The sequence below is a fragment of the Mesoplodon densirostris genome, chromosome 2 (assembly GCF_025265405.1).
Source record: "Mesoplodon densirostris isolate mMesDen1 chromosome 2, mMesDen1 primary haplotype, whole genome shotgun sequence".
Taxonomy (NCBI): Eukaryota; Metazoa; Chordata; class Mammalia; order Artiodactyla; family Ziphiidae; genus Mesoplodon; species Mesoplodon densirostris.
The window spans coordinates 169,392,231-169,406,883 of NC_082662.1; the positions used below are offsets into that span (position 1 = coordinate 169,392,231).

At 35.2% G+C, this 14,653-nt stretch overlaps 1 protein-coding gene across 14 annotated transcripts in view; it reads left to right on the forward strand.

Annotated features, from left to right (window-relative positions):
- Nucleotides 1-14,653, forward strand: part of CDC42BPA (CDC42 binding protein kinase alpha) — a 317,120-nt gene that overhangs the window by 87,704 nt on the left and 214,763 nt on the right. For all 14 annotated transcript variants that reach the window (XM_060091342.1, XM_060091328.1, XM_060091334.1 and 11 more), the window contains exon 3: nucleotides 8,160-8,243. In XM_060091342.1, the coding sequence (XP_059947325.1) occupies nucleotides 8,160-8,243 (84 nt within the window). The remainder of the gene's footprint in view (nucleotides 1-8,159; nucleotides 8,244-14,653) is intronic.

The window sequence follows — 14,653 nt, forward strand, 5'->3', positions numbered from 1 at the left end:
AGTAAGGAAGTATATTGATTGTCAGTGATGTCCAATAGTGAAGAGAGGTTGAAACAGATGAGAGTTGAGAACAACATATTTTATTGGGAATTTGGAAGGTCATTATTGATCTTTGAGAGAGTAATTTCAGTCCAGTAGAGGGAAATAGCAACTAGATTGAAATAGGTGATTGAAAGAGGCTGAGAAACGAATGATGAACAAGTGGAAAAAGCAAGCATATAGTACTCTTTACAAATGTGCTTTATGGGGAGAAGATACCTTGTGGAAAAAGGGATGTGATATCACTTTCTTGAGGGGAAGGTAGGATGGCAATAAAGTTTTTGTTTTATGTTTTGTTTTTGGATGGGAGATGGTCATGGAAAAGTTTATCAATTGGTGTTCAGGAGCCATAAGAAAGACGGCTTGAAGTCCAGAAATAAATCTTTAATGGAACAAGGGAAAGAAGAAAAGGAAGGGGAGAGTCTGGCATTAAGATCTCAGATGATACTGTTATCCTTGCAAGTGGTGGGGACACTTCTTCCTTGGGCTCAAAAGGAAAAGAAGTAAGGAGAAGTAGAAATATAGAAACATTTAAAGGTAGTATGAGGGAATGTGAAGGATCTATTTTCTGTGAAGTAGGCTACCAGGTCATTAATTGCAGGGCAAGGTTTGGATAGGTCAGGGATAGGATAGATGGTGGTGGCAGGGTGGCACAGGTTATTTTAGAAGATTGGTAAAGGACAAAGGATTAATGGTGAGGCTGCAGATAGGTTTAGGGCTCAGTTGAGATTGAACTATGGAAAAAATAAAGCAATAATTTAAATACTTAAATAATATGTATATTTGTTTATATATTTTTTTCCATAAAAGGGACTGAAGAAAAGGACAGGGCCCTGGAGAATTGCTTATAGTTACTCATTAGGATTAAGTGAGGCAGATAGTTAAGGACAGTGATATTTGCTCTATAGTCCTAATGCTTGGAAGAATTGAAGAATGGATGCAGGGTCGGGAGTGGGCTGCTGCAGACAGCAGTCTGGCTGTCAGTAGACTAAGTCCTTCCTGGTCATAAGCCAGTGTGATCCAGAGTCAATTCAGAGTATTTAATGCATGACTGATAATATTTGAGATTTAGTATGAGAAGGTACCTTCCTTCCTTTTCTTTTCTCCTTTCTTCCTTCCTTTCTCTCTTTCTTTCTTTCTCTCTTTCTTTCTTTCTTTCGTTCGTTCTTTCTTCCTTCCTTCCTTTCTTCCCTTTTTTCTTTCTTTCCTCCCTCCCTCCCTTCCCTCCTTCCCTCCTCCCTCCCTCTCTCCTTGCTCTGTATGTATATCAATTAAAGTATGTAAAATAAAAGCAACAAATAGATTGTAGATAATTTACTCTATTTTAAGACACAGTGAATTTTGTACAGAAAAGTAGTATTGGCTGGTTTATGAGTTCTTACTGCTTAGTTATTCATTCCTGGTTAAAATATCTCTGGTGGCCTTACTTACCCTGTAGTAGTTATCAACTAATAGATTTCAAAATGCAGAGACAGCCCTAAAGATAATTTTTTTTTCTCCAAAGTATTTTGTCTTCTATCAGGAATTTGTCATTAGGTATTATGTAGACCCAGTGGATAGGTTCACCTCTGGCATGGATATCTGATAGAAACAGCATTTCTCTCAATTATGCTTTTTCTTTAAAAAAAAAAAAAAACAAAACTCTGAAAATGAAAGCATAATTTATGTACCTCCTACAAGAAATGCGTAAATTATGGGAAATAATAAAGGAGCAAGATATAATTGAAAATCAACAGCTCTATGAGTTAAGAACCTTCTCTCTACGACTCAATTGTTGTCAGTTACTGCTTAACTTAACGCTGGGTTTTCCTTTTTGCTTTCAGGAAAACCTTTAACTTACGCCCTGGGTGTTGCCTGTCCACAGTTTCCTGGTGGCTCACCGCTTCTGCCTGCTCCAGCCTTGCTCCGGCAGCTTCAAGGCTTCTGGGCTTCAGAGCTTGTTGTGAAAGCTTGCTGCTTTGGCCTGCTACCCCTGCTTCAGGTGTCAAAAGCTTTTAATTAGCTTGCTTCCTCTAATTACCATAACTAGGCCCTAATGTGTCTGCATAACCTAGTCTTAGGGTCTGAAAGGAGAATTATTTTTAGCCATTCATTCTTCCTTAAAAACTCTGTACCCTGGCTCTCCTGGGATTCAAGGGAGAGTGAAAGACGTTTGAAGTTATATTGCATGATTGACCTTTGAAGCCTCTGTATATGGGCTAGTCTTCAGTCCATAGGGGCACACTGGCATGGGCATACTATATTTTTATAGCCAGTGTCTGCTTTAATTGGTCAATGCCTATGCTGTACCAATTTCTAAATATTTTGACTATCACTACTATATGTATAAATTGCAACTCCATAGAGAGGATACCTCTAGCCGGTTTAGTGAACTCTTTGTAGTGTTTTTAGTTTGCTTGTTAAAGAGACTCAGTATTTTTTTTATTAAATATTTTCAATACAGACTGATCACTAACAGAACAGTTTATAAAAAACAAATACAGTGATTTCCATACATATTAACAATGATCACCATTCACATGACAATAGGAATAAAGACTATAGGCATGATGAATGGGAAGATCTCTTCAAGAACCTGGAGAACTATTCGGTACTCATAGCAGTAAATAACTCTAGCTCTGTAATCAAGTAGTGAGGACGGTAGAACCTACTTTAGAGTGGTGTAGGAATTGATTTTGGCAGTATATGTATTGTGCTCAGCCCAGTGCCAGTCACAGTAAGCTTCCTATAAATGAGTTGTTTTTGTTTATTATTATTAATAATAAGTGATGGTAGACATTATACAGCAGAGATAAAAAGGAGACAAAGACATGGAGCAATAAATAGTGAACAGTAACAATACACAAAAGATAATAAAAGCTAAGTTGTGAAGTTGAGACTTTAAAAGCCATACATAATTGTTAAGAGAGCAACATGAGCTGGAATAATCTGGTACACACTTAAACCTTAAGATACAGAATTGTATCTCTTTTATCATAATGCCTTATTTTTATATGAGTTTCAGTATCAACTTAGTAGTGTACTTGAAGCTGAGCATATTGATGCCTTTCAACTTTCTATGTATATACACTCATATAGATTACAAATCACTCGTTATTTATTCAGTAAATATTTATTGCATACCTATTGATTCCCAAGCACTGGGCACATACTAGTGAACAAATGAGAAAAAAATAATACCTACCCACATAGAGCTTATGTTCTAGTGAGTGAGGCAAACAGTAAGCAAAATACATAAATAGAATATACAGTTTGTTAAGTAAAAAGAGCTAAGGGGGAAAGGAAGCAAAGAAATGGGATAGAAAGTGTGAAAGAGCAGAATGACATTTTAGGGAGGGAGGGAGAGAGCAAACCATGTAGCTATGGGGGGAAAGACCACCTGAGACCTATGGAATAATAAGTGGAAAAACACTAAGTTGAGATTGAACAAGGTGATCAGTATGTTTGGAGAGAGTGATCTAGGAGGAGAGTAATATGAGATCTGGGAGACCACGATATGTTGGACCACGCTACTTATAAGTTATAGCAAGGACTTTGACTTTTACACGGAGAGAGATCAGAAACTGAAGTTTTGGAGCAGTGTGTCATGATCTGAGCTAGTTTAAACAGAATCACTGTGGCTGATGTTTCGAGAACAGATTTTGGGCTGTGAGAGCAGGAGTAGAGAGGCTAGGTAGGATAGTCCAGGCAAGACATAATGGTAGATGGGAATGGTATGGACTAGAGGAGGAGGTATGGCAAATTCTGGATATATTGAATGTAGACTAGATTTGTAGAACTGCATGCCAGCTGCTTCTTGGATATTGAAATTCTGTTTAATATAGTATGATCATTCCTAAGTTATATGTTGTATCTATAAGTGATGATTCTTAAATCGTGTTTAAGAACTCATTCATTTACATTTGTCACCTACTGATTTTTCTGTAGCGTTTGCAGTTTTTTCTACCATCATAGTGCTTTTAATATGCTGTCTTTAAAGACAACAGCTCTATATTTGGTGTTTTTAAAAACATGTCTTTGATCTGTATTAAATTTATAATCTTCCCGTCCATACTAAATGTACTTTTCATTTTGATCAAATTATATAAGAAAGGACATTTTAACGTACTACCCTCTTATATGTCAGTTAGCTGTGGTTCTTGAAAATCTAGAACCTGAAGTTAGATTTCTAGGAGAATCTTCTCCTTCTTCTTCTTCTTTACTGAAATGAACGTGAAAATGATCTGTAGTGTTAAAGGAGAAAAGCAAGATCAGTTTTATTTTATCACTTCATCAACTTCATATTCTTGTCTCATCATGTCATCAATTTGATAATTTAAGAATATTTTCTGAACTTACTTTTAAAAAAATTGAAGTATAGCTGATTTACAATGTTGTGTTGGTCTCTGGTGTACAGCAAAGTGATACAGACACATATTTTTCATATTCTTTTCCATTATGTTTTATTACAGGATATTGAATGTAGTTCCCTGTGCTATACAGTAGGACCTTGTTGTTTATTTTATATATGGTAGTTTGTATCTGCTAATTCCAAACTCCTGATTTATCCCTCCCTCACTCCGTTTTGCCTTTGATAACCATAAGTTTGTGTTCTGTGTGAACTGACATTTTTATTTCACCACATCCCACCGCATTCAAGAAGAGTTTTTAGGCAGCTCATGAAACTATTGTAAGATAGCTTTGAGAATGTTTTTCACCCTGCAGCAGCATGGCATTCCTGATTATCACATAGATGTGTAGTATGGGTCTCATTTTGGCCATTATCAGCCACACTATAAATACCTCAGTAATTAGTGGTCATTGCATTATCAGGATGAGGTATGGTATTTCCATACTATCCCATCCCATGCTTCAAATTTTATATGTTCTGTCCAGAAAATGTAGAAAGGGCAATAGAAATCATATCCCCTAGAAATACCTGATTTTTAAAATGTTTTGATGACTGTCTTTCTCAGAATAAATATGGCACAGAAATGTATAGCTATATACTTTATATAAAAATATTAATTTTAGTGTACAAATTTTAATAAACTTCTTTTAAACAATATATTGTGAACTTTTCCCTATTAAATAGTATTATTTAACAACATTTTCAAGAATATTAATAATTTTCTATTGTTTGTGATATATTCAGTCACTTTCACCTTTCAGAATATTTAAGTTATTTACAATATTTTACTGTTGGAAACCACGTGTAAATATTGTGGCTTAGTTTTTATTTGTATATATATATGTTCATTTGAGGATATTTCTAACTGTATTTCTATGTTGATGTATGTGTCATGGGTATAAATTTCTAAAGTTGGAAGTTGAAGAGATCAAAGCTTCTTATTTCCTAGTTACAGAAATTGAAGAAATTAGGATGTATAACGTCTACCACATATTAGTGATAGAGTAAACAACAGTTGAGAGACTGGGCTATAATGTGCTTAGTGCAATGCTTGACACATAATAATAGCTACTGCTTATTGAACACCTATTGAACACCTATTAAAATGCCAGACCCTGTTTTAAATATTTTATACTTGTGTATAACCTGAGTCTGGCTGTAGAGTCCACGCTATCACCACTACCCTGAACAGCCACAATAGGTGCTAGCTCAGTGTTTGAGTGTTCAGTAAGTGCTAGCTTATTTCTACTGCACAGCTCTATAATCCAGAGGTGGTTTTGGTTCCAATATTATTTGGATTTTAGAAAGATAATTTAATACATATACTCTGTTTTATATGACAGTCCTATTGGGGTTTTGAGCAGAACCTCATAAGCAAATGCATTGGTGTTTCTGCAATGAAGCATGTTTATCTTTACACTGAGATTAAAAAGAAAACAAAACTCCCCCAAAACTATGCTTAGCCTGATGTCAGTATATGTTGCCAAATGAATTGTGAAAGCCCTTTGGCTTTTAGAATTGCAGGTAAGGGATTGTGGACCTTCATAAAACTCTTAGAAGAGTAACTGGCATTTAGAACACACTCTATATGTGTTGGTGAATACTGCTACTACTATACTGGTTATCATCAGATACTTATATACTCATAGGCATAGAAAATTCGTGAATCACACAGTGCTGGGAGGAGTTCTTTTCACACCACATGACCTGAGAAGGGCAAATCTAAGTGTTGGAGTCTTTCAGCCATTCTTCTCTAAATCAGAATAAGAGAGGGCTTAAGGGATAGCCGTCCTTATCTCTTCCCTGTCTTAAATGTAGGCGTGTCTAGCTCTGTGCTCCTATCCTTCCATCTGTTTGTGCTCCCAATTGTACAGCATATGATTTGAGTCTACAGAATAGTGAAACGTGCATTTTCAGACTTTCAGAGATCCTAGTGAAAAAAATATTTCAAGTTTTTCCTTGCTCTTTATCACAACACTCCCCCCTACCTTTTTTTGTGGTGAGAACATTTAGATCTACTTTTCTAACAACTTACAAGTATATAATACAATACTGTTAACTATAGTCGCCATACTGTACATTAGACCCCCAGAACTTACTCATCTCTCATCTTATAAGTGGAAATTTGTACCCTTTGACCAACATCTCCCCGTTTCCCTCAACTCCCAGCCCCTTTCACCACCTTTCTAGAATTAGAATTCTAGAAATAGAATTTTCTGTTTCTGTGAGTCCACCTTTTTCAGATTTCCCATAGAAGTGAGATCATACAGTTTTTGTCTTTCTGTTTCTGGCTTATTTCACTTAGCATAATGTCCTCTAGGTTCACCCATGTTGTCACAAAAGCAAGATTTCCTTCTTTTTTATGGCTGAATAATATTCCATTTTCTTTATCCATTCATCTGTCATTGGGTATTTAGGTTGTTTCTATATCTTATACAGCCCCTTTTCTTTAAACATGAACCAACTGATCCATCATTTCTGCAGATATGACCAGATATGACTAAAGACTAAAGTGACTGTATGTGAATTTGAGATATTTCTTCTTCCTTCCCACCATTTTAATTGATGAGAAACTGTAATCACAGTCATTAGTATAACCATTTATGACAATTACCAAGATGTATTCTAGTTTAGATAATATTATAGTATTATACACTGATTTTAATTATATAGTCATATTATTGTTATTGCACTCTGATCCAAAAATAAATTTATTAAATGCCCCTGATATGTACATTTTCTATTAAGATTTAAAAATTTTTGGACTTGAGTTTAAACCTATTCTCTGTGCTTAGAACTATCCTTTTGAACTGTTTGAAGATATGTTGTATATAGTTTGTTTTCTCCTTCTGCACATTAGAGTAGTATTTGTCTTCCCCCTACTCCACCCGCCCCCAGTAAAGGCTGGAAACAGCCTCTGTCTCCTCTTATGTAGTTCAGTCTCTGCTCTATGGCATCCCAAGTGAGCTGCAAGGGCCCTTTGAGATTATCTAGTCAAACTGAGGGAGAGAAGTAGAAACAGAAATGTAATCAGTTTGTTGAGAGTGAAAATAGGGGATTACTTATTTGTATTTGACAGTTTTTTGATCCATAACTAAAATACAAAATACAGAAATATCTGTTCCTTTTTTTGTCGGAAAGGTATGTGTGAAGTCTGCAATTTGTAGAGGTGTTAGCCTTAATTGATCTTTAGGTTGTGTGTGTGTGTGTGTGTGTGTGTGTGTGTGTGTGCGTGTGTGTGTGCGCGCGTGCGCGCACGTTGGGGGTTGTGGTATAGTATGTAAGAATATGTGGCGTGTCAGTTTATGGCATACTGTTTGATCCCCATGAAACATGTTTGTTTTGGCAGCTGGCTTTCCCTGTAGCATCGCGTTGGAATTTGGCATGCAGTGTTTAAGCTCTAGTTATTTCATTTGGTACATTTTGGTCAATTTCTTAGTGATAGTAGATATTGAGTTTAAATTCCAGAGCAGAAAACTTGAAAACGAGAATATAATATACAATCACCAACCGACACCATGTTCAAAAACACAGTTGTTTGTTTGGCACATGTTCACTAATGTAACTTTTTCAACTGACAATATTATTTGATTTAGGATCTTAGAATTTGAACTGCATGGAAATCTGATAATTTTGGTATTTATTTTTTTTTACAGAGAGGAAAAAGGAAAATGGATGACTGAAAAAAGTATTATTTGTCACATTTTAAAAGTTGTATTTCCTTTCCTAGGTTGCTGTAGTGAAACTAAAAAATGCAGATAAAGTATTTGCCATGAAAATATTGAATAAATGGGAAATGCTGAAAAGAGCTGAGGTAAGATTCTAATTATTGGAATATTTAAATAATATTTTAGAAATATTTTTAGAGAAAAATAAAATTATAGAGAGCCCATAGGTCTTTAAGTATCATTTAGTAACCTTTTATCTATGATGGCATTATTTTTTAAGGCCTAAGAGACAAATTCAATAATTCACAATTATGATATAGTTATGATGAATGTTACATTTTTTATGCGATTTTAATATTATCTGAAAACCAAATGGAAACCCTTTGAATGTCAGGCTTAGACACTTATGTTAAAAGGATGTATGGAAACCAGTTTCTTTTATAGGAAGAAGTTTTGTAGTGATTGATATCCAGTTTGATATAACTTGTTTATATTATTTATCTGTATTCTGCTATAAGCAAATTCGGCAGGAATTTTGAATATGGCCTGTAAGAATTCTGTTTATTGCTGACTGTGCAGTTAAATTTATGTTTTGTTTTATATTATTAAAAATGGGAGTAAAATCTGCTGTTGCAAGAGTTGTCAGCATTTTAATCTTGGTGCTAGATTTGAGGGAAAGACTGACTGGAATGATGTTAAAAATATCTAATAGCCGATATGTATGTCAAACCTGACATTACACGTAAATTTGGGGAGTGGATCTGGAGGTCTCCTGCTGTTCTGGGTTATAGTGAGTTGTTATAGGTAGGGCATTCAGGGGCCTCAGGGAAGCAGAACTTACCGGTGTGGAAATATTTTAATATTTTAACTTACAGAAGGATTATACTGCTGAGTAGGCTGAGTGTTAGCTCTAGAGGGTAGTAAGATTCATAAGAGGATAATGAGAAATTAGCCCTTAGAAATCTTTCTGTATATACCAGTACTTGTAGCAACCTGCAAAACAGCAAATACATAGGGAAAAGCAAAAATGGTTTCCATGATGATAGATACATACTGTGGTAGTGAAAGTAAATACTTCAATATTTCTTTCTTTTAGAAAATTTGAAGAAATAACAAAACACAAAGAAGAAACTAATAATCACTTGTATTCCATCACTTAGAATTAATAACATTTTGGGCAAGTTTTGCTTTCAGTCTTTTTTTTCTATTTGCCTACTGAAAAAAACTGCACACATGAAATTACAGATATATTCTTTGTAAAACAAGTAATAGCACATTACAGATAAAGCTAAAGTACTCTTTAACTATACCCCGCCCAAGTGCAGCCCCTCTCTACCTCCCAGAGGTAATTACAGAGGTAATAAAATCGTGTTTAAAAGAGTGTCTGGAAAGTTTTATGTCACTCTCTGACATATGTGCCAGTGCCCGTTATATTCAATAACTTCAATATTTACTTTTGTTTTTCCCTAAAACTGATTGCCTTACTGTCACTGGTCATATTTTCCAGGTAGTAAACACTGAGATTGAGTTTAGTATGCAGTCTATTTATTACGGGGTGCTTTTGAAATTGACATTGACAGACGGGAAAGGAGGTGAAATACGATTTGTCAGGGAGAAGTCAAGCTGCCCCTTCAGCCTCTGTTGATCCAACAGGGATCCGTGGAGCAGAAATGGTCCTTCAGAGTTGTCCTGCCTTGGGCCAAATGGTTGACCTTTATGCACTTGCCTCAGTTAGTCATTGGATACAGGCTGCCTCCAGAAGGACGTGGCCTTGGACTAGTAGGCTTTTGGTGGCTGAGACAAAGCCTGGAGGGGCTGACAGCATTGCCAGCAGTTGGAGCAATAAGTCTTATTATTAAAAATTAGTAAAGAATTCTGTTCTAATTGTTTCACAGAACTCATAATTGTAGTAGGTTAGTGTTCCAGGGTTAGAACTTTTAAAACATTTAATTAAAGTTTGTACTTACTTTTTATGATGTTGGATATGTCGGGGAAGAATTTTTTTTTTTAACATCTTTTTTGGAGTGTAATTGCTTTACAATGGTGTGTTAGTTTCTGCTTTATAACAAAGTGAATCAGTTATACATATACATATGTCCCCATATCTCTTTCCTCTTGCATCTCCCTCCCTCCCACCCTCCCTATCCCACCCCTCTACGTGGTCACAAAGCACCGAGCTGATCTCCCTGTGCTATGCAGCTGCTTCCCACTAGCTGTCTATTTTACGTTTGGTAGTGTATATATGTTGGGGAAGAATTTTGAAAAGAAAGAGTAACTGGTTTAACTTTCATTACTCACTGGAGGAAGTGGCAAAATTGAAGATAAAACAGGAATAATTAAAAATTAAATATTATTTTGTTGAATTAAAAATCATTAATATGTTCTGTTTCTGGGGCAAGATGGAATAGATGTGCTTCTTCCTATCTTTCCCATTAAGTACAGCTAAAGACCATGGACATTACATATAAAACAGATATGCAAAGACTCTGAAAGGCAGAGAGAATGTGGAAAAGCTAGGGGCCTTGGGACCCAAGGAATGTCACTCATTCCGTGAGGTCAGTATTATTCTGTTGGAATAACCAGATAAGGACCATACAAAGAAAGTTAAAGATCAGTATGCCTCATGAACATAGATGCAAATATCCTTAAGAAAATATTAGCAAATAGAGTTCAGCAATACATAAAACAAATCATACACCATGATCAAGTGGGGTTTATTTGAGGGGATACAAGTCTGTTTCAGTATTTGAAAGGAACTTGCCTCAAACTATTTGAAACTTTCATTTTTTAGGAAGAAATTCTACATTGAAACTTTTAAAGAGGAATTGATTTTAAAGTAGGATGGAATTATATTTCTGTGCTTGAATTGTCAAATCCTTTTTTAAAAAAACATTGAAAAGAAACCCATTCTGATCATTACTTATCTAATTTGGGAAAACTGGTCCTACCAATGATGCTTAATGAATTATAAATGAGCAGCAAAATTTCTTACTTTTTAAACCTGTGTATAGTTGATACTTTAGAACACTATTCAGAGATTTACCTCCAAACTGTTTGTCATATTTATTTCTACTTAAGGTATGTAACAGATATATAATTAGTGGGACGTGGATTGTTTGAAGATACTAGGAAATTTGTCTCTTTCTATACTTGGCAGATAGATAATTAGTAAATAATCTTATAGTTACAAAGATTAATGTCTCTAGAGATTCATCATTTACAAACTTTGTTAGTATGTCAGCAATCCCTTGACTTCTAATCTATTCTGTGAATTTTACTTTCACTTCAAATTTATTCAACTCTTACTGATTTCACTCATATAGGAGATGGCTTACTCATTTCGTTGGAAGATGCAGTATAGTTTACAGAAATGCTCTCCATCTCAAGAGTCAAACCTTTCCAAGGCTCAGTTATCTTATTTGTTAAATAAAGATAATTGTCTCTATACCATAAGTGGAGGAATAATATATCTTAGTTTAACTGTGATAGTACTGGTTTATGCTTGTTGTCTTACTGTTTTTGCTATTGTTGTTAGCCCTGTTTTATTATTTTTATACATGTATGTGCCAGTAGTAGTAGTAGCAGTAGTGGTTAATAGTAGTAATGAATTGAGGTCATTAGATTGGAACTGCCTCTACTTCCTGATCTGCTACGTATAGTAAAAAAAGAAAATGCAAGCACTCTAGAAAATAACAAGTAAAAAAATGAAAAAAATTTTTCCCCTCCCTCAGATGTCCAGTCTTTCTGTTCCAAGTAAATCATTATTAAGAGTTTCTTATTTATCCTTAATAGAAAATTTTACTATATTGGAATCATATTAAAAGACTGATTTTTTTCACAGTGCTTTTATCACTTAATAATATATATTGGATTTTTCCATTTCCATATTTATACATTTACCTAATTCTTTTTTTTTTAAATAAAGTATTTATTTATTTTTTATTTTATTTTTGGCCACGTTGGGTTCTTGTTGCTGCGTGCGGACATTTCTCTGGTTGTGGTGAGCAGGGGTTACTCTTCGTTGCAGTGAGCAGGCTTCTCGTTGCAGTGGCTTCTCTTACTGTAGAGCACGGGCTCTAGGCATGCGGGCTTCAGTAGTTGTGGATCGCGGGCTCTAGAGCGCAGGCTCAGTGGTTGTGGCGCACGGGCATAGTTGCTCCGCGGCATGTGGGATCTTCCCGGACCACGGCTTGAAGCGGTGTCGCCTGCATTGGCAGGCGGACTCCCAACCACTGCGCCACCAGGGAAGCCCCCTACCTGATTCTTTTTAATAGTTTCATTATACTGAATGGATATATTGTTTAGTATGATGATTTTTTTTTAAACATTGATGGGCATTTAGATTATTTCCACCTTTTTACTATTTTTATTTGGTTATTTCACCAAATCTAACTATGTGTGTTTAGCAAAGAGAAATTTCAAAACAAGAGAGAAAATAGTGCATCAGAACTAGTCATGCCACCTAAGAAGTATATATAATGTAACATAGAAATAGAAAGGGCTATGAAATACTGTTAATCAGAGATGTTGCTGTTGGCTACCCTGAGGTACTCCAGGTTGTGTATGCTGAGGTTGAAAGGATTTTAAGGATAATTTTTACGCTAAGGGATTTTCACGTCCTGCTGACTCTAGAATTTATCTACTCCCCAGATTAAACTCCTCAGTAGTGGAATTCCTGGGTTGTGTGGGACGGGTATACCTTTAAACTTCGATAGCTCTTGCCAAATTGTCTTCTAAAAAAAGTTGGATCAGTATATCTTTGCACTCATAGTATTTAAACATGTCTGTTTTCTCACACATTTGCCAACTGTGGATGTTATCAAATGATTTATGTGACGTATCTCATGTTTGATTTGGTCACCAAATATATATTAATATGGAGATTTAAAAATAAATTGATGCTTTGGTGTGTAAGAGCTGATATTTGAAGTTCTTGCATTTTGCAGTTTAAAATTCCACCTGTTTATCTATCTTTTTTAAAAAAAGCTTGAGTTTTTTCCCCTCAAATATTAGCTTAGAGAGAATGATTCAATTATTATTTGAAAGTCTTCTTCAGTGGTAATACTTCATGGGTGAGATAAGTCTTTATTACTTATAAATTAGAAGCCAAAGTAGATATATCATGAATGGATTTTCTCATTTTAACATGTGATTTCCAAGTTTTTGGGCAATTTGGATATTCTGTATAAGAATAATGATCTGATGAATGCACCTATGGATCTAGGGAAGAGAATCATGTGACAGTCTTGCAGAATTATTATCATTTATATATGGTCTGTACTAACTTCTCTTTCACCATAGGTATTCCTTTTCTCTTTCTTTTTAACCAATAACCCATTAAGGATAAAATTTAAACAGTATGTAACTGAATATTAACAATGTAAAACTGCACAACACTCAAAACCATCACTGTGCAAGCAGAATGTTTGGTTGAATAGAAACTGAGTGACAGAATATGAAGAAGCTATATGGTCTCCAGTAACCTCTCATATTGTGATTATTGCATTCTTAGAGACCCAAATATTCTTTTTTTAAAGGAAGGATTTAAAAAAAAATCTTACTTAGTTTTTTCAAAAATGTAATTGAAATGGACATTATTAAATGTCTTTATATTGAATCCTTGGTATACATGCATCATGGTTGGGTTAATATTGATCTAGAACAGGGTTTTTCAGCAGTGGCACTTTGAGGCCAGGTAAGTCCATCTGGGGGCTGTCCTATGCATTGTAGGATGTGAAGCAGCATCCCTGGCCTCTTCCCACTAGATGCTGGTAGCATTACCCTCACCCCTCCTCAGCTGTGACAACCAACTGAGGACAGTGTGATATACTGAAGCAAAAAAGGAGACTGTGCTTCACATCTAAACTAAGTATCTGAGGCATTAATAGGAATAGTCTCTAATACCTAAGTATGTATGGGTAAAATCATATGATATCTGAGATTTGCTTCAAAAAAATCCTCTGTGTATATACATATGTGTGAGTGTTCACATGTATGTGCATGGAGGAAGGGTGGTGGTAAGTGGGTGAGAGTGTAGATGAAATAAGATTGAACAATAAAATGTTGAAATTGGTTGATGGGTACATTGGGGGCAGGGGATTATTTTACTGCTTTCTCTTGTATCTGTTTAAAATTTTATATTAGAAATAGTTTATATTTTATGTTTTTAAAAATTTATTTTTTCACTACATAGTTTAGAATAGATTAGAATCTACTAAAGTTAGTCTGTTCTGTTGACAGGTAATCTTTGGAGCTTCATTTAGTTTGGAGTCATCAATCAGTCACATTTCTAGATTCTAGATGGAAATGTTTTTAAAATTTCAGATAGCTGTCCTGGTAAGATAAAGCCAGGAGAAAGGAGTCTCCTAGGCTTGACAGACTTCACCACCTCTCTAAAATGTTAGCAGCAAACCATAATTTCAGGCCAGTTAAAGTCTAAAACAGAACTTAGTTGGTTGTCAAGTGGTTCTGTTTTCCCCTAAAGTGGACGAAAGCATAATATTGTAGATTTTAATAATTGAATTGACAGGTAAAACTGCCCATTCATTTGGTTTAA